This window comes from Phoxinus phoxinus (genome assembly GCF_949152265.1).
Source record: "Phoxinus phoxinus genome assembly, chromosome: 24".
Classification (NCBI taxonomy): domain Eukaryota; kingdom Metazoa; phylum Chordata; class Actinopteri; order Cypriniformes; family Leuciscidae; genus Phoxinus; species Phoxinus phoxinus.
The window spans coordinates 3,695,473-3,720,807 of NC_136899.1; the positions used below are offsets into that span (position 1 = coordinate 3,695,473).

The 25,335-nt window shown below is 35.4% G+C and overlaps 1 protein-coding gene across 2 annotated transcripts; it reads right to left on the reverse strand.

The window, feature by feature from the left end:
- Positions 1–204: 204 nt before the first annotated feature.
- Positions 205–16,009, reverse strand: LOC306992279 (uncharacterized protein). Of its 2 annotated transcripts, XR_013796251.1 has the most exons (14): positions 15,765–16,009; positions 12,704–13,570; positions 11,313–11,493; positions 11,090–11,229; positions 10,069–10,316; positions 8,625–8,927; positions 7,167–7,437; positions 6,001–6,184; positions 5,762–5,901; positions 3,978–4,052; positions 3,749–3,895; positions 3,388–3,484; positions 1,464–2,049; positions 206–1,347 (listed from the first exon to the last, which is right to left on the reverse strand). XR_013796251.1 is itself a non-coding variant. In XM_079600967.1 (13 exons), the coding sequence occupies exons 2-13, from the start codon at positions 13,515–13,517 to the stop codon at positions 1,986–1,988; spliced, it is 2,664 nt and encodes an 887-aa protein (XP_079457093.1). In that variant the 5' UTR covers positions 13,518–13,570; positions 15,765–16,009; the 3' UTR covers positions 205–1,985. The 2 variants fall into 2 exon arrangements, 1 of the variants encoding a protein (XP_079457093.1); XM_079600967.1 differs by having other exon boundaries at positions 205–2,049.
- Between the last annotated feature and the right edge of the window lie 9,326 nt (positions 16,010–25,335).

Genomic DNA, 25,335 nt, shown 5'->3' on the forward strand with positions numbered 1-25,335 from the left:
TTCAACATTGATAAAAATAAGAACCATTGATAATAATTGAGCACAAAATCAGCATGTTACTATGATTTCTGAAGGATCATGTGACATTGTATTTTTGATCAAATAAATGCAGCTAATAAAAATTAACAAATGTTACAGAGCCCAAACTTTTGAACGGTAGTGTACTCATTTACAAGAGAAAATGACTTCATGCACAGCCAATGTTAACAAAAAAACACATTTATTGTGATGGTCCTTTTTGAAAAAAAGACACTTTCCTCTTACAAATGTACATGTCTGATCATCAAAAATCAATAATCAATTACATAAAAAGAATCTACAAGGAACCAGTGAAAATGTAAGATTGGCAAATTGTTTTTTAGTTTTGAGAAAACAGCAAACTGCAAAAAAAAGACCTTTGAAATGAACAAAAAGGAACACATTGCAACTCTACACTTAATAATCAATGTATGCATGTAATGTAATCATTATACTTTCTCATTGCGACCCTTAATTTCCTGCATGTGTGTTTTCTGCTCTGTCTAGGGGCCTTAAAATTCAATGTCATGAGCACTGCCAGTCCTAGAATGAGATTTAAGTGACAGAACAGTCTAATATCGAATTACCAGGCAAGATCAGTATAACTAATGAGAATGAAAATGAACTGAGAACAGTGTGTACTGTAAGTAACAAGCTGGACAGTTTTTGCTCCGTCTTACTGTAAGCGACACACTGTAATGTTTCTGTGGTCAAATGCACTCAAACACTGATCTGATGACCCTGAGAACAACTGATAACGCTTTGCAGACACATAAACACCATGAAACACATGATACAAACACAACATTTGGAGGAAGACTCGTGAAGGAGGCACGTACTGAAACCTGCAGCCACAGATAGCGCTGGCAAACACTGATGCCAAATCCATATGCAGACTTACTTAGTCCTACTTATAAGATAAGTACGTACTTATCTTTTTTTTTTGGAATAAGTACGACCTCGCAAGTGCAAAATAAGTACGTACTATATAGTATGAATGTAATCCATGCTACATTTGCCATATTGTCACTGGCATTCATAAATCCTCTCCCGTGGCATCATGGGATAGTAAAGTGTCCATCGTACACACATTCCAGAATCTCGACGCAAGAAGTCGGTCATCGGGTTTTTTTGCCTTCTCTTTTATGAGTACTGTGAATTCAGACATACAATGTTTTTCGTCGACTATATATACTATATTCAACTTAAAAGGTGAAACTAATATATTATATAGACTCATTACATGCAAAGTGAGATATTTCAAGCCTTTATTTGTTATAATTTTGATGATGATGGCTTACACAGCTTATGAAACCTTTTCACAATATTCTAATATTGAATTTGGGGTTTTCATAAACTGTAAGCCATAATCAAAATTATAACAAATAAAGGCTTGAAATATCTCACTTTGCATGTAATGAGTCTATATAATATATTAGTTTCACCTTTTAAGTTGAATTACTGAAATAAATGAACTTTTAGCACGATATTCACATTTTTCGAGTTTCATCTGTAGGGGAGAAGTATGCGATTTCGGATGCAGCCATGATCTTTATAGCTTTAAAACATGTTTTAATGTGGAAAAATTATGATTGTGCATTTTTTAAACTTAATAAGTTAATATGATTTTGTACCTTGTATGACCTAATGATGCATGACATTTTGTATCACGCTAATTTCTGTCAAACAACAATTGTTTTTTTACCAACCGATGAGCATGTACTTCAAAGTCACAATACAAATCAAAAATACACCAGAATTCAATAAAATAATGTGTTTTTTTGGAGCATTTGATAAAAACAATGAAGAAATTAAACATTCTGACACTTTGATAAAATCTTGAGAATATCAACATTGCACAATCAAAACCTGTGAGAATTTGATAAAACTGTGAGCCTGCATTCATCTACAGTAAAAACACATTCATCTTTATAAAAAACACACGCAAACACTCACATGCACACACACTAGAGTTCGAGTGGCGTCTCGACCTGTTCGCTCAACTGCATGGAGAGGTAGTTAGCGGGACGCCTGCGAAAAGATCAGCGCACATCATGAGTTGAAACATGTTTGTTGAATACAAATATATATATATATATACATTTTTTCAAATGCTGAAGGTGAGCAAGGGCACATTCATACAAATGGGCCAATCACACAACAAAAACTAAATTAATTATGAATTTATACTTACAAAAGAGATGGTACTTTGATATGCTGTATTATGGTACAAAATGATTATCATATTCAGTGTACCACAGTATTTACCATGGTACTCCGAGGTACTTCAAATAATGTTGTGGCTTTACTGTGTTAATTATCTAAATAACTATGGCTGGCTATATACCAAGTGTAAAATGTTTTTCAAAGTATAGTTTTTTTCAGTATGTAATGTGTGTTAAGTGAATAAGTCAATTCATTTTAATAAAAAATAAAATAAAAAATTAAGTTAAATGAAAAGTTAATACATATTAATTCAATGCATTAATCAGTATAAATAAAATATATTTAATATTTAAAAATTAAAGTCATACTACTTTTAAACTGTATACTGATATTAATGTATTCGTTTGCATTCATAACATTTAATATTTAAAAATAAAATAGAAAAAGTTGAACTGCTTTTAAACTGTAATTTGATATTAATTAAATGTATTAATTGATATGAATAAAAAAATATGAATACTTGAAAATAAAAAAGTTGAACTACTACTGACTTATATATATATTTAAATTATTATTTTTTATTTAAATGTAGCCCAATTTTTTACATTTAAAATATTAAATACTATATATTTATACCAAGTAATAAATGAAAAAGTTTTAAACAGCATAGTGATATTAATTCAATTTATTAAATTAATTTATTGCCATAAATAAAAAACATTTAATACTTGAAAATTAAAACAAATTTGAACAACATATAAACTTTATTTTGATATTATTTGAATTGGCATATAGTTTTAATTGGTCCATAATACTACATTTGAACCATTATATATGATTACATTATACATAATAATAAAAACTACTTTTATTTAAAAAGTTGGTCAATGTTTTAAATATATTTAAATATCACTTTTTATTTCTACCAATTAATTCACTGAATTCATATTTATATACATTTTGAAAAGCTTTAAACAGTATATTGATATTAATTAAATTATATTTGGCACAAATAAAAAATATTTAGTATTGATAAAAAGCTGAAGCTGATTTTAATAGGACCTTAATGCAAATGCTCTTAATAGGACCTTAATGCCACACACACACACACACACACACACACACACACACACACACACACACACACACACACACACACACACACACAGAGAGAGAGAGAGAGAGAGAGAGATCTGTTCTCACCTTTTTTTGTACAAGTACACAAACACCGCAGCACCCAGTGCGAACAGCAGAAGCGCTGCGAGTACAAGCCCAACCTGCAGTGCGACCGGTGGCCCCGCTGGACATACAAATACACACACACACACACACACACACACACACACACACACACACACACACACACACACACACACACACACACACACACACACACACACACAGTTACTTCTTTAGGCCAGTATAAACCCTGGACTTCCACAAGAGCAAACTCTAGCAGTTATCTGGCATTAACACGCGCGTGTGTGTGTGTGTGTGTGTGTGTGTGTGTGTGTGTGTGTGTGTGTGTGTGTGTGTGTGTGTGTGTGTGTGTGTGTGTGTGTACCTTCGTGAACCAGTCGCTCCTTTGCAGGTGAACATGTGATCTCGTTGTTGTTCAGTGTGTCAGTGATTTGCTCCCTCTGTTGGTCAGAAACAGCGAGTACATGCCCCCTTGCGTCCAGTATATCCGCCTCACAGGACACATTCACACCTAACAGGGTAAAGACAGGAAATAACCGTCAGTAGCGGGTCAATTCAGATACATTTAACATGTGTGTTTTACGGTGTCTTACCTTTAACATGCAAGCTTGTGATCCCACAGTTACACAACCAGTCTAACAAATCAGCCAATTCCTCCCGGTCACAATCTGAGAGAGACGGATGGAGAACTCAGGGAACAGCTCTCAAGAAATACTGATTTTATTTACAAGAGGACATTTTAGATGCATCTCACATTAAGTGCCTACTGAAAAGAGCAGACATTAGTAAAGTAATTACAGTAAAAACATGTGAAATATTATTACAATTTAAAATAGCTGTTTTCTATTTTAATATAGGCCTAATTTGAAATGTAATTTATTCCTGTGATCAAAGCTGAATTTTCAGCATCATTACTCCAGTCTTCAGAGTCACATGATCCTTCAGAAATCAGCATAATATGATGATTTGCTGCTCGAGAAACATTTTTTATTAACATCTACTATTATCTATTAACTTTTTCAGGATATTTAATGTGTATAAAAGTTCAAAAGAACAGCATTTATTTGAAATGGAAATATTTTGTAACATTATAATGTCACTTTTGATCAATTTAATGCATCCTTGCTAAATAGAAATATTAATTTCAACAACATTTGAACGTGTATGCTGACTATTTCCATTAATATGTGACTTGATGTATTAATTTGGACTAGAAATCAACATTTGAAATGTTTCCAGTTCTTCTGAGGACAGTGGGAACACTTTGACTTCCTACCAAGTGAAAAAAAGACTGACAACCTGATGTAAACTCTACCATCATTCCAGCAGTTTTAATTGTCTGGCTGTGTTCAACATGTGTGTGCATGTTTTGTGGGTTTTTTGACACACACACACAGTAATTCTTCAAATGTTCTCGATGAGTGTTATGCAACAACTGAACTGATATTTTAGAGCATCACTAACCAAAATAACAGATAGATGCTACTGGCCGGCATGAGAGAAATTAATTTTAACCTTTCCCATTTTTTGTGTGTGTTAATTTGAGTCCAACACTGTTGTTATAAAAAATAAGTGTTATGCATTCTGGGTTTTCAACAGAAACCGAATGTTTTTTTAGTATTTTAACAGATGTACAGAGACAGGCAGATTTTGTAGATTGATCTAATATATGCATTATTCGAACATAGTGTTTGCCAAGCCACATTCTTTTTAACTTGCGCTTCTGGTAGATTGCATTGCATTGGATTACAAAATGGAAATTAGTTGCTGCATGAATTTTGTCATTATTTACTCATATTTCATATTTGACCCTGGACCACAAAACCAGTCACATGAGTAAAAAAAAATTTTTTATTGAGATTTATACAACATCTGAAAGCTGAATAAATAAGCTTTCTATTGACGTATGGTTAGTTAGGATATGACAATATTTGTGCGAGATACAACTATTAGAAAATCTGGAATATGAGGGTGCAAAAAAATCGAAACATTGAGAAAATCTCCTTTAAAGTTGTGCATTTATGTTCACGATTGTGCTGCATTCACTCACAAAAATGCATGTTTTATATATTTACGGTAGGAAATACTAAATATCTTCATAGAACATGATCTTTACTTAATATCCTAATGATTTTTGGCATAAAAGAAAAATCGATAATTTTGACCCATACAATGTATTGTTGGATATTGCCACAAATATACCTGTGCGTCATGTGACTGGTTTTGGGGTCCAGGGTCACATCATTTTAAACCCGTATGCTATCATTTTCCGCTGTGCAAAATTTTTTTTTTCTAAAATAATGTTGTGTTACACAAAAAAAACTGTAAATGCCAATGTAAATTTTTTTGGGTGAACCATCCCTTTAAAAACACTTACTTCCTGTTCCTGATTTTCTCTGCAGGCACACATTCATGGAGCTGAGGAAGGCCGGACTCGGGCAGAGGTTCTGGAGGCCTGGAGTCTCCTGGGATGTGACCCAGAGAACGGACCCGTCCGACTCACATCGAGAGAAAGAACTAATCGCACAAAAACACACAGAGCATGAAAACCGTGTACAAAAACGCTGGTTCCAATAACACACTGGATTCAAATACAAAAGCAGCTCCCAAACATACTCGAACATTATGTGCTCCACGCGTGTTGTGTTGTGCTGGAGAATTCTTTGTAACTTTGGGTCATCGGATAAAACTAGCCAGTCCAAACTGCGCGAGTTTTTCCCATAAACACCTGATCCTGACGGCTCAAAACTCAACAGCACTGCACCAAATTTCAATTGATCCATCGCTGGCAAACCCTGATCTGCAAAAACATAAAGATTATGAGTAAACAAATCAATTTGACTCCGTTTAATCAAAATCACTGGTTTGTCTATAGAGAACATCAGTCTGAAGTAACATTTTCTCCATTAAACGTGTATCTTTGAACGTTTCTTTAACTTTTAGTGTATTTTATTTGAGGGTGACTATATATGCTTCAATTAAAAAACAAAAAAACAAAAAAAAACATGTTTATTAGTCAAATTCACACACTGTAAAAAATAAAAGTTGGTTTAACTTAAAAAAGCAAGTTACCTTGTTGCCTTAAAATCTTGAGTTCGTCGTAATTACAAATTTGAGTTAATACAATGAAGAATTGTTTAATAAATAGAAACTCAAAATAGTCTGTTATCTTCACACATTAGTTATCGAAGTTGATTTGACAAAAGATAAAAAGTTGTGATTACAAATCATGAAAATATGTTTTTACAGTGCAGTAAAGAATAACACAGTAGCACACAAGTATCCCATTGCAAACATAACACACATTAAAGGCAAAAAAAAATACAAAACAAATACTTAAAGATAAAAAATAAATGATAAAATTACTTTGAAAATGAAAACAGGATTAAAATGACTTTTCCCAGAATCCTGCATATGTAAATGAGCTGGTCTCATTACATTCCCCACATACTTAAATATTTAACAATAAACTGAAATTGTGTTTATATCGTTTCATACTACCAATCAATGATTTTACATAATTGTAATGTTTATTCCCAAATAAAATAATGTAAACTACACCTATTTCTCAGATTTTCCTCAGATGATATAGTGATTCATCTCAGAGCTGTTATTCAATCTTTAATGAAGAATTCTCAGAAATGTCAATGGAGAAAATGCGTTTCAGAGACGAAAGTTAAAATGATTTTCGGCTTTATTTTTGCACACATCGGTCTACTTTTTTTTTTTTTTTACCAAAACATGCACTTCAAGCTGTGCAATTTCCGCACCAACAGACCCACCTGCGTTAGAGACATTCCCGATGAGATAGAGCCCGTCTGCCCCTGTGCTGCCAGTGAGCGGGACACTCCATTCTTTAGCGTCTTCCCCAAAAAATACTAAAACAAGTCCATTCAATGGAGTCAACGGTGGGCCTATCAGCTCCACAAATATACATTGGTATACTGTGCAGTTTGATACGTTGAATTCATTGATGAGGAGACCCTCAGGAGGTGTAGGTATAGTGGGTTTCGTGGGACAGTCATTCTGCTTCCTTGGAGTGGGAGAAGCGACCTGTGGACACATGATGGAGGAAGGTTAATATATGGCATTTGATGAGTCCAGCACATAAAATCCTAAGAAAGCAGTGTCATTATCGCAGAATAAATCCTGATAGGCCACTTGCATCTCTTCATAGTTTATAGTGTGCACAGCGAGCAAATGCTATGCATGCATTCAGTGCCTAGACGACCTACTACATTTGTACATAGTTTACAAACTGCAATGCACTCATCCTCTATCGCCTGTGAATTCAAACATTTCAACTTGATTTATTATATGATTAAACTGCCAGATTTGTAAAAAAAAGGGAACAATGTATTATTAATTGTATCTTTTCCTGGCAATTGTCTTGCTCTTCATTGTGCCCCAATATTTGTTTTGCTTCAACATTTCTGTAAACGAATGTAATTTGTAATGTAATTACAATTTAAAAAAATCAATCAAATCCATTTTGATTGTGGTAATAATGTTTGAAAAACATTTCACTGTATACGGTTTGAAAGTAATATACAGATTTTTTAAATAAAATATCATAAATAAGATAAAAGTAAAATACAGTAAAAAAAAAAGTAAAATAAAGTAAAAGTACAGTAAAGTGAAATAAAATAAAGTAAAAAGGAAAGTGTAAAAAAAAGTAAAGTGTAAAGTGAAATAAAAATAAAATAAAGTAAAACGTAAAGTGAAATAAAATAAAGTAAAAGTAAAGTAAAAAGTAAAGTAAAAAAGTAAAAAGTAAAGTGAAATAAAAAAAGTAAAGTAAAAGTAAAGTGAAATAAAATAAAGTAAAAGTAAAGTGAAATAAAATAAAGTCAAATAAAGTAAAAAGTAAAGTGAAATAAAATAAAGTAAAAGTAAAGTGAAATAAAATAAAGTAAAAGTAAAGTGAAATAAAATAAAGTAAAGTAAAAAGTAAAGTAAAAAGTAAAGTGAAATAAAAATAAAATAAAGTAAAAGTAAAGTGAAATAAAATAAAGTAAAAGTAAAGTGAAATAAAATAAAGTAAAAGTAAAGTGAAATAAAATAAAATAAAGTAAAAGAAGTGAAATAAAAATAAAAGTCAAAAGTAAAGTGAAATAAAATAAAATAAAAAATGCAACACCTCAGAGGATTAAATTCTACTAAACACTTTGCACATGGTACAAATGAGATCAAGAAAGTTTCTATGAGGATTCGGCATGAACAGAAACAGAAGATCTCACCCTGAAAGCATGGAGCTTGAGTCTCTCGGTCCCACATCGAGAGAGGGTCTCGTCGCCGGGTAGCGTGCTGATGTCCTCCAGTAGAGGCGTCTGTCTGGGTGTCAGCGCTTGCGTTATCTCTGAAAGCCTTTTATCAGATCCGCGAGTGCGGTAAACCACTGCATCCAGCAAACCGCTTCTGGGAATATACGGACTCTCCTGAGAGGGCGGAGACTTGCTGCGATACAACACTACAGCGTCTGGTCCATTCTGAATAATGTTCGATGGGATCCTAATGTCAGGCCCGACCTTAGCACTGCCAATCTGGAAGAACAGATTCAGAAAGATTTTAAAAGCGGTCACTTTATGTTTGTTTCAAGGATGCAGTAAATGCATCAAAACTGACAGTAAAGACATTTATAATATTACAAAATACTTCATTTCAAATAAATCTTTTGGACTTTCTATTCAACAAAGAATCCTGAAAAAATGTATCCATGTTTACACAAAAATATGAAGCAGCACAACTGTTTTCATCACTGATAATAATAATAAATAATGTTTCTTGAGCAGCAAATCATCATATTATACTGATTTCTGAAGGATCATGTGACACTGAAGACTGGAGTAATGATGCTGAAAATTCAGCTTTGATCACAGGAATAAATTACACTTTATAATATATTCAAATAGAAAAAAGATACTTTAAACTGTAATAATATTTCACAATATTACAGTATTTTTGATCAAATAAAAGCAGTCATGCTGGGCCGAAGAGACTTCTTTCAAAACTTTAAAGGGGACAATTATGCCTTTATCAATGTCTTTTGTTTTTTTTGGGCTCTGTAAAAAACAACAACACTATTTTTCCCATATTCTCCACTGTTGCGACTCCTCTCTTCCCAGTCCGTCAGTAACGCTCTGTTTAGTCCCTGTCTCTCTGGAGCCCCTTCTGCTCAAAAGCACACTGTGCTCTGATTGGTCGGCTGGAGCAGGGCCTTGTGATTGGTCAACTGTTTGGAGCATGTTTGGGGAATGTCCCGCCCCTTACCATAACCATGAGTTTCAACAAACTAATTAACTAACTCAACCAAGCTCCGCCCCTTTATTTGCATATGCCTTGGGCAGAAATTATTTAAATGAGGAATATTGTGACGTGTTCAGCTCTCACCATTGACTACCATACAATATTTTTCCGAAATAAGGTCCCATGGTCCACCGGAAGGGGAGGGACTTAGGCTCTCTATAACTTTGCAGACCTTTTTCATGTACAAACAGCAACATTACCCACTAAAGTAAGTTGAAAATGTAAAAAAAAGCATAATAGGACCCCTTTAAAAAAAACTTTTGAGTGGTAGTGTAAATAATTGCCTGTTATGTTATAGCGGACACATACTACTAAATGGAATTCATACATGACTTATTTGCGCTTGTTTTGCAAGTGTTCAAGTGTGCAGCTGCTCACCAGGAAGTATCCATCATCATCTGTGAAATATCCATTCAGCTCCAGCTCATAGTACACCTCTGCATTCTGTCCATTGATCATCACCAGCCAGATGAAATCCAGCGACATACGGAAGCCAGACGGATGCCACAACTCTATAAACTCCTCGTCCTCGGCTCCTCCTGGTGTGTTAGTGTTGATCTCGTTAAGCAGGAAATCAGTATCGCTATGAATCGAGGGATAGCTCCGTCCTGCCACCGTAGAATAGGCTGAAGAAACAACAAGGCAGCACTTAAAAACATGACAGGACACAGTTCTTTGGTAAGCATAATGGGGAACCCATTTATATTTGTGACCCTGGACCACAAAAACAGTCACATGGGTCATTTTTTTGAAATTGAGATTTATACATCACATGAAAGCTGAATAAATAAGCTTTCAATTGATGTGTGGTTTGTTAGATTATGACAATATTTGGCCGAGATATGACTATTTGAAAATCTGGAATCTGAAGGTGCAAAAAAATCTAAACATTGAGAAAATCTCCTTTAAAGTTGTGCATTTATGTTCACGATTGTGCTGCATTCACTTACAAAAATACATGTTTTATATATTTACGGTAGGAAATTTACTAAATATCTTCATGGAACATGATCTTTACTTAATATCCTAATGATTTTTGGCATAAAAGAAAAATCTATAATTTTGACCCATACAATGTATAGTTGGCTATTGCCACAAATATACCCGTGCGTCATGTGACTGGTTTTGTGATCCAGGGTCACATTTATTTATTCTTATACATGGTATGGACTTGTTTTTTAGGTATTCACTTGTAGCAGATTATAATTAACATGTATTCCGTGCAAATCGTGTTATTTATTTAATGTATGATGCTTTTATGACTCTACGTGGCCTCATTAATTGCCCCTCGGAGACAAATAAAGTGTTTTAAATTGAACCCTAAAAATGTGTCCTTAACATGGAAGAGAAAGATAGTTGTAAATATGGTTCTGTTTCGCAACATGAAATCAAGACCTACTCATGTTAAGCGGGCAGGACTGAAACCAAACGCAGTCATTGGGTTTATTGGGACTCCGGGGCCTCGTAACAAACAGTCCCGGATCTCGGGTCCATTCGGTAACACCACATCGACTGGCGCGAACACCTGCTGTGTGAAAACTGCAGCATACAAACAGGGATAAACACGTATTATAAAACACACAAATGCCACGATAACGCATTGTATGGCATGTGCTGATCACCTTTCTGTGAGAATGAAGGGTTTTCTCCCGGGTATGAGTGTCTCTGTGAGGCTCTCACTGGGCATGTGCGCAGAGTCACCGTAAACAAAGGCATCGATTGGCTGTTTGTGGCTGAGGGGGCCGTCCTTAGGGAAGTCTGTCGACGGGCCGTCATACAACGCAAATGCTGCACTTCGTGGCTCTGAAATATCACATAAATATTACATAAAAATGTATTTAGTTGCATCACTAAATTAAAATAAAATAAAAAGTAAATAATTTTTTGATTAAAGATATATTAAAGACCACTATGATATTTTTCATTATGGCCTTATTTTCATGACATTGAAAATCTAAACACTCAGCAGCATACTACTATACTGAATTTTTTTTAAATAATAATAATTATTGTTTGAAATGTAAAGTACATTTATTATGTACAGTTGTTCTGCTTAATAAAAAAATATAATTATATCAGTAATACTGTTTTTTTCCCATCAGATTACGAGAATTTAGAAGAGAATATTTGTCATGAAAATAATGCAAAACACATCCTCCAATTTTTTTTAAAAATTGTCTTACAAATTCGTTTCATTCCCTTTATGCAAAATTTCATAATAAAAAAATAAAAAATTTGAATCAGAGGTGATATGTGATCTGGACATTACTAAGATTTACCCAACAACATTGGAGACAATAAACAACACTAAATTGTTTGAAATGGTATTGTTAACTAAAAAAAAAAAAATTTATTTAAATGAAATAAAGTTGAAATAAAATAAAATAAAATAAAATATAGTATTAGATAAAACTTATAACGTAGAATTGTTGCCTCGGCTAAAATAAAACTCAAGTACAAAAAATTTAATAAAATGAATAAAATAAAAAAATGTAATAATTCAATTAAATGTTAATAAATTAAAGCAAAAAAAATTTAAAAAGACAAATAAAATTACTAAAAATTTAAAAGAAAACTGAAAATGTAATTCCAAATACTATAATGGTGTATAAATAATACTAAATTACACTGGTTTGGAATAGTGTTTTAAATAATTTAAAGGGATAGTTCACCCAAAAATGAAAATTCTTTCATCATTTACTCACCCTCAAGTTGTTTCAACCCTGTATGAGTTTCTTTCTTCTGTTGAACACAAAAGAAGATATTTTGAAGAATGTTGGTGACCAGACAGTTGATGGACCCCATTGACTTCCATAGTATCTTTTTTTCCTACTATGGAAGTCAATGGGGTCCATCAACTGTCTGGTCACCAACATTCTTCAAAATATCTTATTTTGTGTTCAACAGAAGAAAGAAACTCATACAGGGTTGAAATAACTTGAGGGTGGGTGAGTAAATGACAGAATTTTCATTTTTGGGTGAACTATCCCTTTAAGTATCCAATTAACTTTACCTGCCAAAGCCGCAGTATCCACAGGCACGGTGAAGATCGCAGCCTCTTCTGCGAAGATCTGCACACTCGAGCTAATAAGGTCAGTGGTGAAATCATACAGCACCAAAGCAAACGTCCTGTTTGCCATGCCAAGATTGAGTTCCACCAGATCCCGTCGGTCCGGCCCGCCGAGGTCGACTTCGTTGATCCAAACACTCACAGGGGTCGGCGGTGGACAATGATTGACCCACATAGGGGTGGGGGGGCCAGTGTAAAACGTCCAGAGGTTTTCCGACTGCCAGCAGCGCTGAATGGACTCGTCCCCCTCCAGAGCCGCCTCGTCCTCCAGGAACGGGACCGAACCGGGAGTCAGAACTGACGCGAGGCCATCGGCGCCTTCTGTGGATTTACGAGAAGTGTACACCACTGCGTCCAACAACCCCACTCCTGAAACGTGTCCCCCTTCAGAAACCGGGTCCCAGTTGGGGCCGTAGAGTGCGATGGCGTCGGGCCCGTTCTGAACGGAGTTGGGCGGCAGAGAGATGGCGGGGCGGGGAGTCAGTTCAGCAGAGCCAACTAAGAAGAAGCCTCTCTGATCCGTGTGCTGTCCGCTCAGATCGATGACCCGGTAGGCCGAGTCTCCATTGCCGTTGTAGAACACCAGCGTGTATCCATTCAGAGAAGTGGGATTCGTGCCATCATTGTAGAGCTCCACAAATTCCTGAGTGTCCAATCTGGGATTGTCACAGTTCACCTCGCTGATTATTAAACATTGGGTCGTTTCTTTAAAAAGGCACATTAACACTAAAAAACCCAAACTCAGCTCCACACGCATGGCTGCTGCCCTGATAGAAACTCTCAGCAGATCACAGTAATAAGCAAGTGGACCTGTGGAAAGAAAACAGAAGTTTCATTCCAGATGCGTGCAATCACTTTCGCACCATCTTAAGTTTCGTTTCCATTCAATCTGGACACATTGCTTCCCCAACAGTTGCGATATTGGCAAATTCAAGGACAACCGATGAACTAGAAGGCTTTAAAACACCCAAACACGTGAAAACAATTCCAAGGTCTATTCAAAAAGATATTAAATTCTCCGCATTAATTTGCCACTGACACAAGAGATCATAACAAAGAACATTCATTCCACTCAAACCCATGAAACAACATCACAGGTCTTCTGAAGTCGTACTATAGTGTTGCGTGAGGAACAGACTTGTTGCAAGTTATAAACGACAACAGTTTGGGGGGGGGGGGGGGGGGGGTTAACCTGTTAAGTACAGCATGTTCCTAGTAGCTAAGTAAGTGTGGTTCTTGAACGTTAGTTTAGTGTGAACTCTGCCATCTAAACACACACACACACACACACACACAGACACACACTTGCACAACAGCATCTATCTGAGTCATCAGCTGACCACAGACTCCAATAATCAGCAAATCTGGCTCCTGTCTAATAAATGCCTACCAGGCAGAAACTTTTCAGAATTTTTTTTAATAATCACCAACAGTGAATTTACACTATGTACACTTTTTACGGTTTATGAAATAGTATGCAAGCAGTAAATGACAATAAACATTCGAGAAACTCTGTAAAGGGCCATTCGGACTAGAAAGGGGAAACAAATAAAAGAAAAACTTTTCGAAAAACTATAGAGTGCAACAGTGTACACCCACTTTTTAATCCTTGGTTATGGAAATATTGGAAAACAAATGAAGATCTTTTTGATGAAATCTGAGAGATTTCTGTCCCTCCATTGACAGCTACGCAACTACCACTTTGATGCTTTAAAAAGTTCATAAAGAGATCGTGAAACTAATATTAATTGAGGTGTTTAGTCCACATTTTCTGAAGAGACTTGATCGCTTTATATGATGAACAGATTTAAAGGTAGGGTAGGTAGGATTTATATAAAAACTTTTTACCAAATTTGATTAAACTTTCTATATATATCAATGCATAATTAAAATGTAAGTACTCTGATAAAAAGAGTATAAAAATCGAGTGACTCTAGACCGTTTAATCTTCATTAAACACAGCTCATTATTTCCATTCGGGACGAATCACAGGATTGGCTTGCGCGACTGTCACTCTCCGTCGCCATGACTACCGCAGCTATTACTGGCTCTGCCCATGTGCGCGCAGTCGCGCACCCGTTTTTAGGTGGGAGTGAATGGAATTAATGAGCTGTGTTTATTGAAGATTAAATACACTAGAGCCACTCGGTTTTTTATACTCTCTATTTCAGAGTACTTGCATTTTAATTATGCATTGGTATATAAAGACAGTTTAAACAAATTTGAATAAAAGTTTTTTTTAGACAATTCTGACCTACCCTACCTTTAATTTAGGTTTTTATTCACATATAAATATTCATTAATTCACACATCAGTTGTGGTAAACGGAAGCTCAAACATGTTCGCTTGACGTGCGAGAACCAATGAGGTTCATTCTCGTAGTTTTACGATCTCTTTATGAACTTTTTAAAGCATCAAAGTGGTAGTTGCGTAGTTGTCAATGGAGTGACAGAAATCTCTCATCAAAAATATTTTCATGTGTTCTGAAGATGAACGAACGTCTTATGGGTTTGGAACAACATGAGGGTGAGTAATTAATGACAGACTTTTCATTTTGTGAACTATCCCTTTAAGACTGTGTACCGTCACAGCATGCAGTACATATGCCATTCAAAACACAGCCTACAGCACAATCATGTCGTATACAATATATTCAAAAGATTGTTTACAGAACACAATAACGATAGATACAGTAACTTTTTGCACACTCCAGTGAAGAAGACAAAAGTATCCAAGTAGAAGTAGCCTACCTAACTTTTCACAACATTAAGTTAGAAGTAGCCTATCTAACTTCACAACATCTACACAGACTATTTTGTTTATTGCGGAGAAATAAACACAATGAATTTAACGTACTTAAATGTTAAGCTGCTTCGCCATCACAATGACAACGATTTCGCAACGGAGCGAAGTTAAAATCCCAGAAGATTTAATCTGTTTAACTCGACAAAGACTTGAGCGAGAAGACCCGCATCGTGTGGTTTAATGGAGTAAAGTTGCTTACCGTGACACCCGATGCCCGATTGAACGGGTTTTGTGAAGTTTCAGTAACTTTTGCTGTGTGGGGGAACCGATTTGATCTGGTCGGTGTCTTCCACGCGAGTGTGGGCGGTAAATCTGGATGAATTCACGCACATTCCCGGAGACATAAATCCTGGCTCCCAGAAAGATGCCTCTGTCCTTTGTGTGTGCAACAAGGCTTTTCCAACACACTTATTGCTTCACAGTGGATGCATCATTTCCCGAGTTCTGCAATTAAGTTACCCCAAAACTGTTTTGACATTTAAGTTACACTTAAAAAAACAATGTAGGCTAATTGCTTAGGTAAAATATATAACCAAGTCTAATTTATTTTTTAAAAGATGATGGTGATGGCACAAGCACACTTGGCATGAAAAAATCCAACAATGTAAGAGAGAAAACACTCTTTTGTACTGTTGTATTAATTTTTTTCTTGCCAAGTGTGCTTGTCAGCTCCTGATTCTTGATTTTAAGTCTTCATAATTTATTTTCTCGTAATATTTCTTTAATGTAGCATAGGCCTATATAATACTGTTTTGATTGTCACAGGCCCCGTTTTTTTAGTATTAAATTGATAAAATATTAAATGCATCATTAAAAATGTAACAAAATTATTATACACAGCGAGTGTAATAAATTCAATAAGTAGCCTATTGTGTCAAAATTATTTTAAACCATTTTACACAACAATTGTGACGTAATTTACAACGTGACCAACAATTTTGCCATGTGTAAGGTCACATTAAAAAAGTATTGGGAACTTTCATGACTTTATTATCATTTATTTTTGCTATATTTTTGATTGTCCCAGACCCCAGATGTTTAGTATTAAAATATTTAAAAATATATATTTTTCAAAAACTATACAACGAGTGCAATGAATTCAATAAGTATTGTGTGAAAATTATTTTAAACCATTTTTTTTTACCACAAATTACGACTTTTCAACAGCAGTGACGTCATTTCCAACTTCACCAACAATTTTGCCGCCAATAAAGTTTTATGAAGAGTGTTTGAGTATAACGGTGTCGTCAGTGAAGACCCTGAGGTGAAATATGGAATACGTGATATGAATATGTGAAGAAAACAAAGACAATGTAGGTAAAACATTTATTTGCTTTAAAAAATAATAATATTTAACAGAATATTTTTAATTATCCAGCTTTTTAAGCCACACACTCCGCGCAAAGCGTCATGGGGCGTAGGAAAAAGGTGGATACGTGCGTCATTTCCAATCAAGGTGCAATTTTGTCATGCTATTCTTACTTCAAGTTAACGTTATATGTTTTAAAGGTCATAATGTGGCTCCTGTAATTTCCTTCATCAGATTCTTCACGTCTAGGCATGATAGGTAATCAGTATTTTTGTTGACCTTATCATACAGACACTTGATAGAATACTTAAATCAATATATTCTTCTCCCCAGAATTCCTTTGCGGCTGTTTTTCCATGATAAGAAAAAGATGTGCATTATCTGTGCATACAGTGCACTTCCGGAATGGTAAGTGTTCCCTGAATTTTTCAGTCCTTACCCATTTTTAAAAAAAGGGGTTCTCTCAAAAATGAAAATTTTGTCATTACATACTCACCTTCAAGTTGTTCCAAACCTGTATGAGTTTCTTTTTTCTTCTGTCGAACACAAAAGAAGATATTTTAAAGAATGTTGGTAACCAGACAGTTGACGGCACCCATTGACTTCCATAGTATTTTTTTCCCTATGAAAGTCAATGGGTGCCATCAACTGTCTGGATACATTCTGAAAAAGGGTGCATCTCGATCATGGTGATCCAATCCAATTTTGCTTTGAAAAGCAGGCACAAAAGTAAGATGGATCATCTGATATGCAGAACATGGGATTTCCCAAATCCAGATGATTCTGATCCCGATTAAACGTTCTAATCTTTTTTACAGTCTATGGTTCAAATACAAAAAAATCTAGACCGATAAATTCTCACTTGCAACACCAGAGGCTGCTGTCTCCACAATATTAGGTGTAGCCTAGGTTTTCTTGGGCTGTGTTCAAAATAGCGCACCACCATACTGTTCTTACTACTGCAGAAGTATATAGTATGTATGCTGTCCACAGTATAGTATGTATACTGAATTTTCTATGCATGGAATACCCAAAATGACTTACTACATTTACATATTTGTAGTACACACTACAAAGCTCACTCTTTGAAGAACAGTTTCTATATGGAACCTGTCAGGCGCTTCATAGAACCTTGTAGGGGTTCCCATCATGGGATCATTTTATGGATTAAAATGTTATGAATTAAACGGCTCATTAACACTTTATTACTAGACAAAAATGTAAAAAAACCATTAAACATGAAAGTATTGTGCAATCATTTATGACATCCCCCCTTATATAGAACTTTTTAGGCATAAAGAGTTCTTTAAAATTGATTCAAGAACCACAGGGTTCCATTTAGAACCCCAGTAAGACGCTACATGTGGAATACTGTACATCATAATGCAATGTGCTTGACTTAAAGTCCTCCTGTAGTCAATTATTTTATCCTTTGAAACTCGTCTTTGATCACCAGAATAACATATTTAAGTTTTTTCCTTGAAAAAATACTTCACGCCTCAAAATAGCTTGAATGTAACTCTACACCCTTGCCTCTATTTAGTATACGCTGTTCCACGAATATGCAATTCTCGTTGCCGATCACACGTTGACCTGATTGGTTACAAGGTAGTTTGTGACGTCAGAAACACCAGCGATTTCAAACCTTGTCTTTGGTTCACTGCCGTTTATTTTGAGAAAATACTCAGCAATGGTGTTGACTTATGAATTTGCACATGGTTTGTCTTTAAATCGTTTTAAATACACCAGATAGACATATAAACAACATTAAAAGCTTGATTTTCACCACAGACGGACTTTAATCTTCAATGGCTGTTTCTCATTTCAAAGGCTACATCCTCGCATCTATCGGCCGCATACGTCATCAAGGATGTCTCATTTCAGAAAACTAACCATTATGAAATTAAACGTTGTTCCTTGTAAAGCGTAAATAGTTGTAATAGTCCTTTATGACTTTGGGATGTAATAGTTACTTTACTGAAATGAGGCAACCTCAATGACGTATGCGTCAGACAAATGGGACACAGCACAATCGTCTACTTCTACAGCTGCCATTTTAACCTTTCAAGCTATGTGTGGAATGGCATCCTAGTATATTGCAGACGCAAAGTGTAGTAAAATAAAGACCTAAATGTGTATTTTGGACTTTTTTTCACCACAAGTCTGAAAGAAGACATGTTATTGAAGACAAATAGCCCAAAATCTCAAAATTGACCAGTGAAAAAAAAACCCGATGGTGTCTCGCCTTAATGAATTTGTTATTTTTTTATTTATATATTTTATTTGACAGGGACAAAGGACAGTAAGAAACGTTCCCAGAATTAGCTACAAAGCTAAATTTCATCTGCAGTCTCTGGGCAGGAAAGTACCAAATCACATTACATACAATAAAATCTCCCCACAAAAGGAAAATATACGACACATTGTCCATCACATAACAATACAAACAGCAATCCAAATTACTACAAAAAAACCTCAATATACATCCTACAAAACATCACACAATGGTAATACAAAATCAATCCCCCAAAATTGTAAAACCTTGACAAAACATAACATAGTATATAATACTGTGCACTATACTGTATTGTATACTAAAAAATAGTATGTGAAATGCAGTATGCATATGACCTGAGTGGATTGGGTTATTTTGTATGTCTAATTGTGTATAAAAATTATGTATCGATATTACTTCCAGTTCGTTCATCACACTGGAAATGAAAAACGGGAGGATTTCTGATAAAAGGTCATTGGAGTAGCCAGCACACTTTGGCAAATGTAGTGGGTCAATCAGGTATTCATGCTCTACATGTTGCGGAAATAGTGCTAGTAGTTCGGTAACACTCCCACGGCACATTTTTGGTGTCTTATTTAACACATCCTCTCCGGATCACAGTCTCTGCTAATGAGCTGATGATTGAATCGGATGCGCTATATAGGCGAGACGTCTCTCTGGACAGTCTGCACATACTTGATCTGTATCACTTGCTTGTTCTATGTATAATTCCTGCACTCTTGCTGGTTCTTCTTGTTCTACAGAAGCTGCCAAAAGCTGTTTTTGGCAGACGCATCACACCCAAACCAGCCTACACACTGACACCAGTAAACACAGCCCATGTGTTTGGTGCTAGAGTGTTTTACGCTGAGGGTTTTAAGGTCTTTGAGAGAATATGTGATATGTCACATCATGTGAGCTGTGATTATCACTGCCACTCAAACTCTTATTGTAAAGTTGAGTAGAGCTGTTGAATCTATTCATCTTTTGTTAAACAAATGAAATCTAATCTTTGTTTTTTTGTGATGCATATTATTATAAACTATATATATATTTTTTTTTTTGCAGTACAGGGAACGTTCTCTAAATGTTCTGACAAGGTTCTGTCAAAGTTATGAACAAAGTTCACTTCCAGTTACATTAATAGAATGTTTGTTGAAAGTTAATGTTCTCAAACAATTAGCACAAAAACCTTATTTATGCAATATGCATTGTTTATACAACGTTCTTCAACTTCAACTTTTATTTATTTATATAGCACATTTAATAGCAATGTTGTTGCCCAAAGTGCTTCAGTTATAACAAAAAAACAATAAAACATACATGTCTTGTTCTTTCTTCTGAAACATTTTAGTTGGTAGTTTGTTTAAAGGTACAATATGTAAGAATTTAGTAATAAAATATCCAAAAATCACTTGCACAGTGTGATATATTTCCTGCAGTTGTGTACTTACAATATCCCAAAAGTCTCCAAAGATTTGTTATTTCAGAGAAATTCCAATTTTAAATAACATCCCGTCCCGGAAAAAAATTTCGCCTGTCAATGACGCAATATCCGCGCTATCCTCGGTTTCCACTCATACTGCCATAGCATGACGTAACCATGGCGACAGACGTGGACATTTGCGTAGTGCATAACGTTTAGCGGCACGCTGTTCTTATTTCGTTCAAACATTATGGACCATGGCAAGCAGACTTTGGGACAAAAATGGAGAACTAAAATGAGGCTCAATATTAGCGTGGTGTTTTTGAGATGCCGAGAGACAAACTTGGATATCTGTCTATTATTAGCAATCGCGACCTGCTTCACACCACTGTAATGTTAAAAAACATGAATGTTTTCACTCATCCATTATCATTATTAGATCCATCAGCTTGACAGCAAGTCCCAGCATTCAGCTCGTCACTGCGTCATCAACCTTCGCCTTTGTTATTGTAAGAGGTTAGCGACCCCTAGCAGCGAAAACAATTACATATTGTAGCTTTAACATTTTTAAAATCAGAGAACATTCAAAAGTAACACTCAAAATGTTTGCAGGATAATTAAATGTAATGTTTCCTTAACGATTATATAACCAATAATCTTTTTATTTTTTTGCAACATTTAAAAAACTAGAAGTTTAGAAAGTTCAGAGAAAATTCAGAAATAACATTTTAATGGGAACGTTAGAGAAATGTTCTTAGAATATAGTTATTTTTTTCTATTGCATATAAAAGAGAACAAACTATGATACACTTCTTAAACTTGTCACCATTTACAATGTGGAAAAATGTGTCGTTGTTATCTGTTTGATTTCAAGATTACAAACAAATGTAATCTATTCTTGAATTCACTCTATTGTATTCTATTACATATTAACTTATTCACAGTATAGCATTTTGCATGGATGATAAAGTAGGCCAAAAATTGAGGTGTTTTCAGCATAATTGTTGATAATGATGCATGCTGGTGCAAAACTAGGCAAAAATATAAAACAACGATAAGAAAAACAAAAAGCAGCATCGCTCACTGATGATAATGAGATGATTTCAGAAGTCATGTACACTTGTAGAGGAGAGGGAATAAAGGTGGCCCAGTTTTTCTGCTTTATGTGTTAAATCATCTCATTGTCCTGTCATCTTTCTGGGATTACAGATCATATCACAATGAGTTTGAGCTCCATTTAACTCTAATGTTTGTTCTTCTCTTTACCTCCAGCACTTGTTCTTGTTCCCGAGTGGCTTGGGATGGCAGTTTCAGACCTGATGGCGGGACATCTGGACCCTTATGGTGCTGTTGATCTATCTTTGAGGAAATAGGCTGGAAATAAGATCTCTCTCTCTCCTCCAGTCCTCAGTATTGTTCCTCCATAAGGAATCTGCAGGTGAGCTCAGGAAACCTGGGGTGTTTGACAGGCTGATTAAAAGAAAGTGTTGCTTGTCATGTTGTCATGTTGAACGGCGAGGCTTTGAGGCGTCGGGGTATTTCAGGATGTGTTTGGCTCACTCCTCAGCGTGTGTATGCAAGCATCTGTTCATTTATTTGTGAATGAGACGTTGACTCACTCTGGCAGACACGATGTTTGAATCATCGAAGTGTAACACATAACAGAATGCACACATGAAACACTCTGCAAATCAGCCAGCTGTAGTTGTATCGCAGACAGTTCATGCATGCATGTGAAATGGTTGAGATCTCGCTTGCTTTTCGTAAAAAAAGAAATCATTGAAAAATACGCCATCGCCGGTTCCCGTGATGCATTGTATTGTCAGGACACCACAGCAGATGCACATTTAGAGACAGCTTTACATTTCAGCCGGTTCTTGGCCAGGACTTTGATATTGTCGGCATACTTTTTCATTGGTCTCCCTCTTGTACCTTCAACCGTGCCCTGGAGAATGGGTTTGGCCATCCCAGAGGATCTGGTGACATGTCTATACTCTATCGAAAACTACCGCACACTGAAAATAGCTGCTCCAAATTAATTTATTAATAGCACAACGTTTCGACCCTCAGGTCTTCATCAGGCACAATACCAATGTAGAGTAAAGTCAACTTTAAATAGAAACTGGTAATCACTTTAATTTACCCTTCGCAGGAGCTTGATTGACAGGTGATCTGACCAATCATATTTCGCCATCCGCCATTTTGTCCGACAAAGCAGTCAGGAGAGTTAGTAGATTAACATGGGAGGATTTGAACTTGAGAAGCGGAGTGTACTGACGCCTTTCCGCGGTTAAAACAACATTCCTTCTGATGTTCATTCATGTTTATTTGATGCTATAAATGAACTAGAAGGAAGAGATGATCGGTTCACGAGCGGCTTTAACTGAGGCTCTACAGCGATCTGTCAGACACATTAAAGAGCCACAAAACGTTAATTTTTTTTAACCGAAAAGTAACCTGGTCTGTCGGTGTGTTGTCAGTCTCCTCTCTGTTTCGCGATGTATTTTTCACTGCGTGAGAACATGGTGTGGCATGAGAGCGACGTAGCTTGTCTGGCATAGCAACAGTAACTAAGGGGGGCGGGTCTTTGCGAACGGTCAATTGGGCCCACACACAAAAATATGACAAATGATACACATCATGTTACAACAACAACAAAAAAAGAATAATAATAGCAATATAAAAAATATAACAATCTATATTGCTAAAAAAAAAAAAAAAAAAGTGTGCGGACTTCACGCTTCTTTTTTCGTTTATGTTACTTAGTTGTCCTGCACCTGAGCCCAATCTGGGTGTTTGGGATGTGCACACCAGTTTGTGTATTTTTTATGTCTTTGCTCTATACCACTGCAATTTCCTACTTTTGACTGTTGCCAGGAGTTCTTCATAGAGCCCAGCATGATGCCTAATGGTGCTGCGCACTTTCTCGTTGGTCACATGGGCTGATCCCCAGAATCTTTTGAAAGCATCGCATTTCCAAGGCCTGAATTTTTTTTCTCAAGCTCAGCCATCAGTGTCCACGATTCACATGCATACAGGACGATGGAGATAACCTGAGCATACGTAAGTCTGAGCTGTTCTTCATAGCGCCAAGACATTAACCCTTATACAGTATATCACTTCAAACTATGGCTGATATTTGACCGCTACATATAGCAATTGACCAATCAGCAACATGTATTGTAGAGCGCTGTGTAATCTTGTAATAATAATTTATTTAGCCGTATAGCACCTTTCATACCTCAAATGCAGCTTCACAGATCAGATAAAACATTAAATTGATTCAAAAAGCTAAATTAAAAGATAATCCTAAATGAAAAGACAAGTTATAGATAAGCTAATCCTACGCATGCAAATTATAGTAATATTAAAAAGAAAAGCTAACTTAAAATATAGTCATATTAAAAGCGAACCTAGAATATATTAATCTAACTGAAAAATACATTAATATAAAAAAAACTATAAAAGCTATCATTAAAATTACATTAATTTTAAATAATACCTAATATAAACCTTATTTTAAAAAGTTTACCTAAAATACATTAATATTAAATTAAAAAAAGCTAACTTTAAAATATATTAAAAAGAAACAATATATATTTACAAAAGCTAGTCTTTATAATAGTCTTTATAGTCTCAATGTCATTGTAATGTAATAAAACTGAACAGTTGTTCTCTTTGTGTAAAACACACAAAGAAGTGCTTTTGTGCCAGAATTGGCACATGTCTGGACAGACCGCTAAATTTAATGTGTTTGTCGTGTCTATATTTAGTCAGAAGTAGAAGAGAGTGTGAGACTGTTTGGTATTGAACATGTGTGTGTGTGTGTGTGACCGTGTGTTCAGTCCTGTAAGCAGATGGTCTTCAGTATTTGAGTTCATACGAAACATATGTAGGTCAGGTGCAGCATGGGCTGTCGTTACCGTGGAAACTAGGAGTCAAACATGACTGCAGTTTCATCACCATGATGCTTTGGGACACATAAACACATGTAGGGGACCTTATTAAAAAATCTATATGACTTGATTATAATTCTTGCAGCTAGTGCAAATTTATCAGGATGCAGCCAGAGCGCCGTAACAGCTTTTCTGCGCTTTACCTGTTCACCTGTTCCTCTTCTGGGCATCCTGCCATGCTTTACTGCTCTATCCATCATTCAGATACCAGCTCCGGTAATAAATCATGTCTGACCCAGAAGGCTCATGGGAAGACTCTGTTCTATTTTACTTCTGAGAGGGAGAGAAATAACAAAGTAGAGCAGAGGAAATAAGGGTATGTCAGGTGCCATTGCTACTTTTCAACTTGATCATTTCAGAAGCAATTCAAACTAAACAGTGTTGATTTAATTTTATTAAATTTTATTGACATACCTGCACAAAAGTTCTGTTCACACAAATCTAAATGCTAATGCACGTTGTTTAAAAGTTAAATTTGACTTGATATTCGATTGCAAAAAGATTAGACTTTACAGATATTCCCCTTTGGGAGTTCTTAACATATTATATCCTCTATTTATATTCTGTTTGGGAAAAAAATTATGATAAATAATCTCTGATGCTCCTGGGAGATTAAATAAAGTAGAATGTACAGATGAATTTATTTGACAAATGTCATTTTAAGGAGTAGTTTACGCAAAAATGAAAAGTCTGTCATCATTTACTCATCCTCATGTCATTATAAACACATCTGTCTTTCTTTAAAGAAATAATTTAATAATTTTAAGCTCCAAAAAAAATAAAAATAAAACATTTATATCCTGG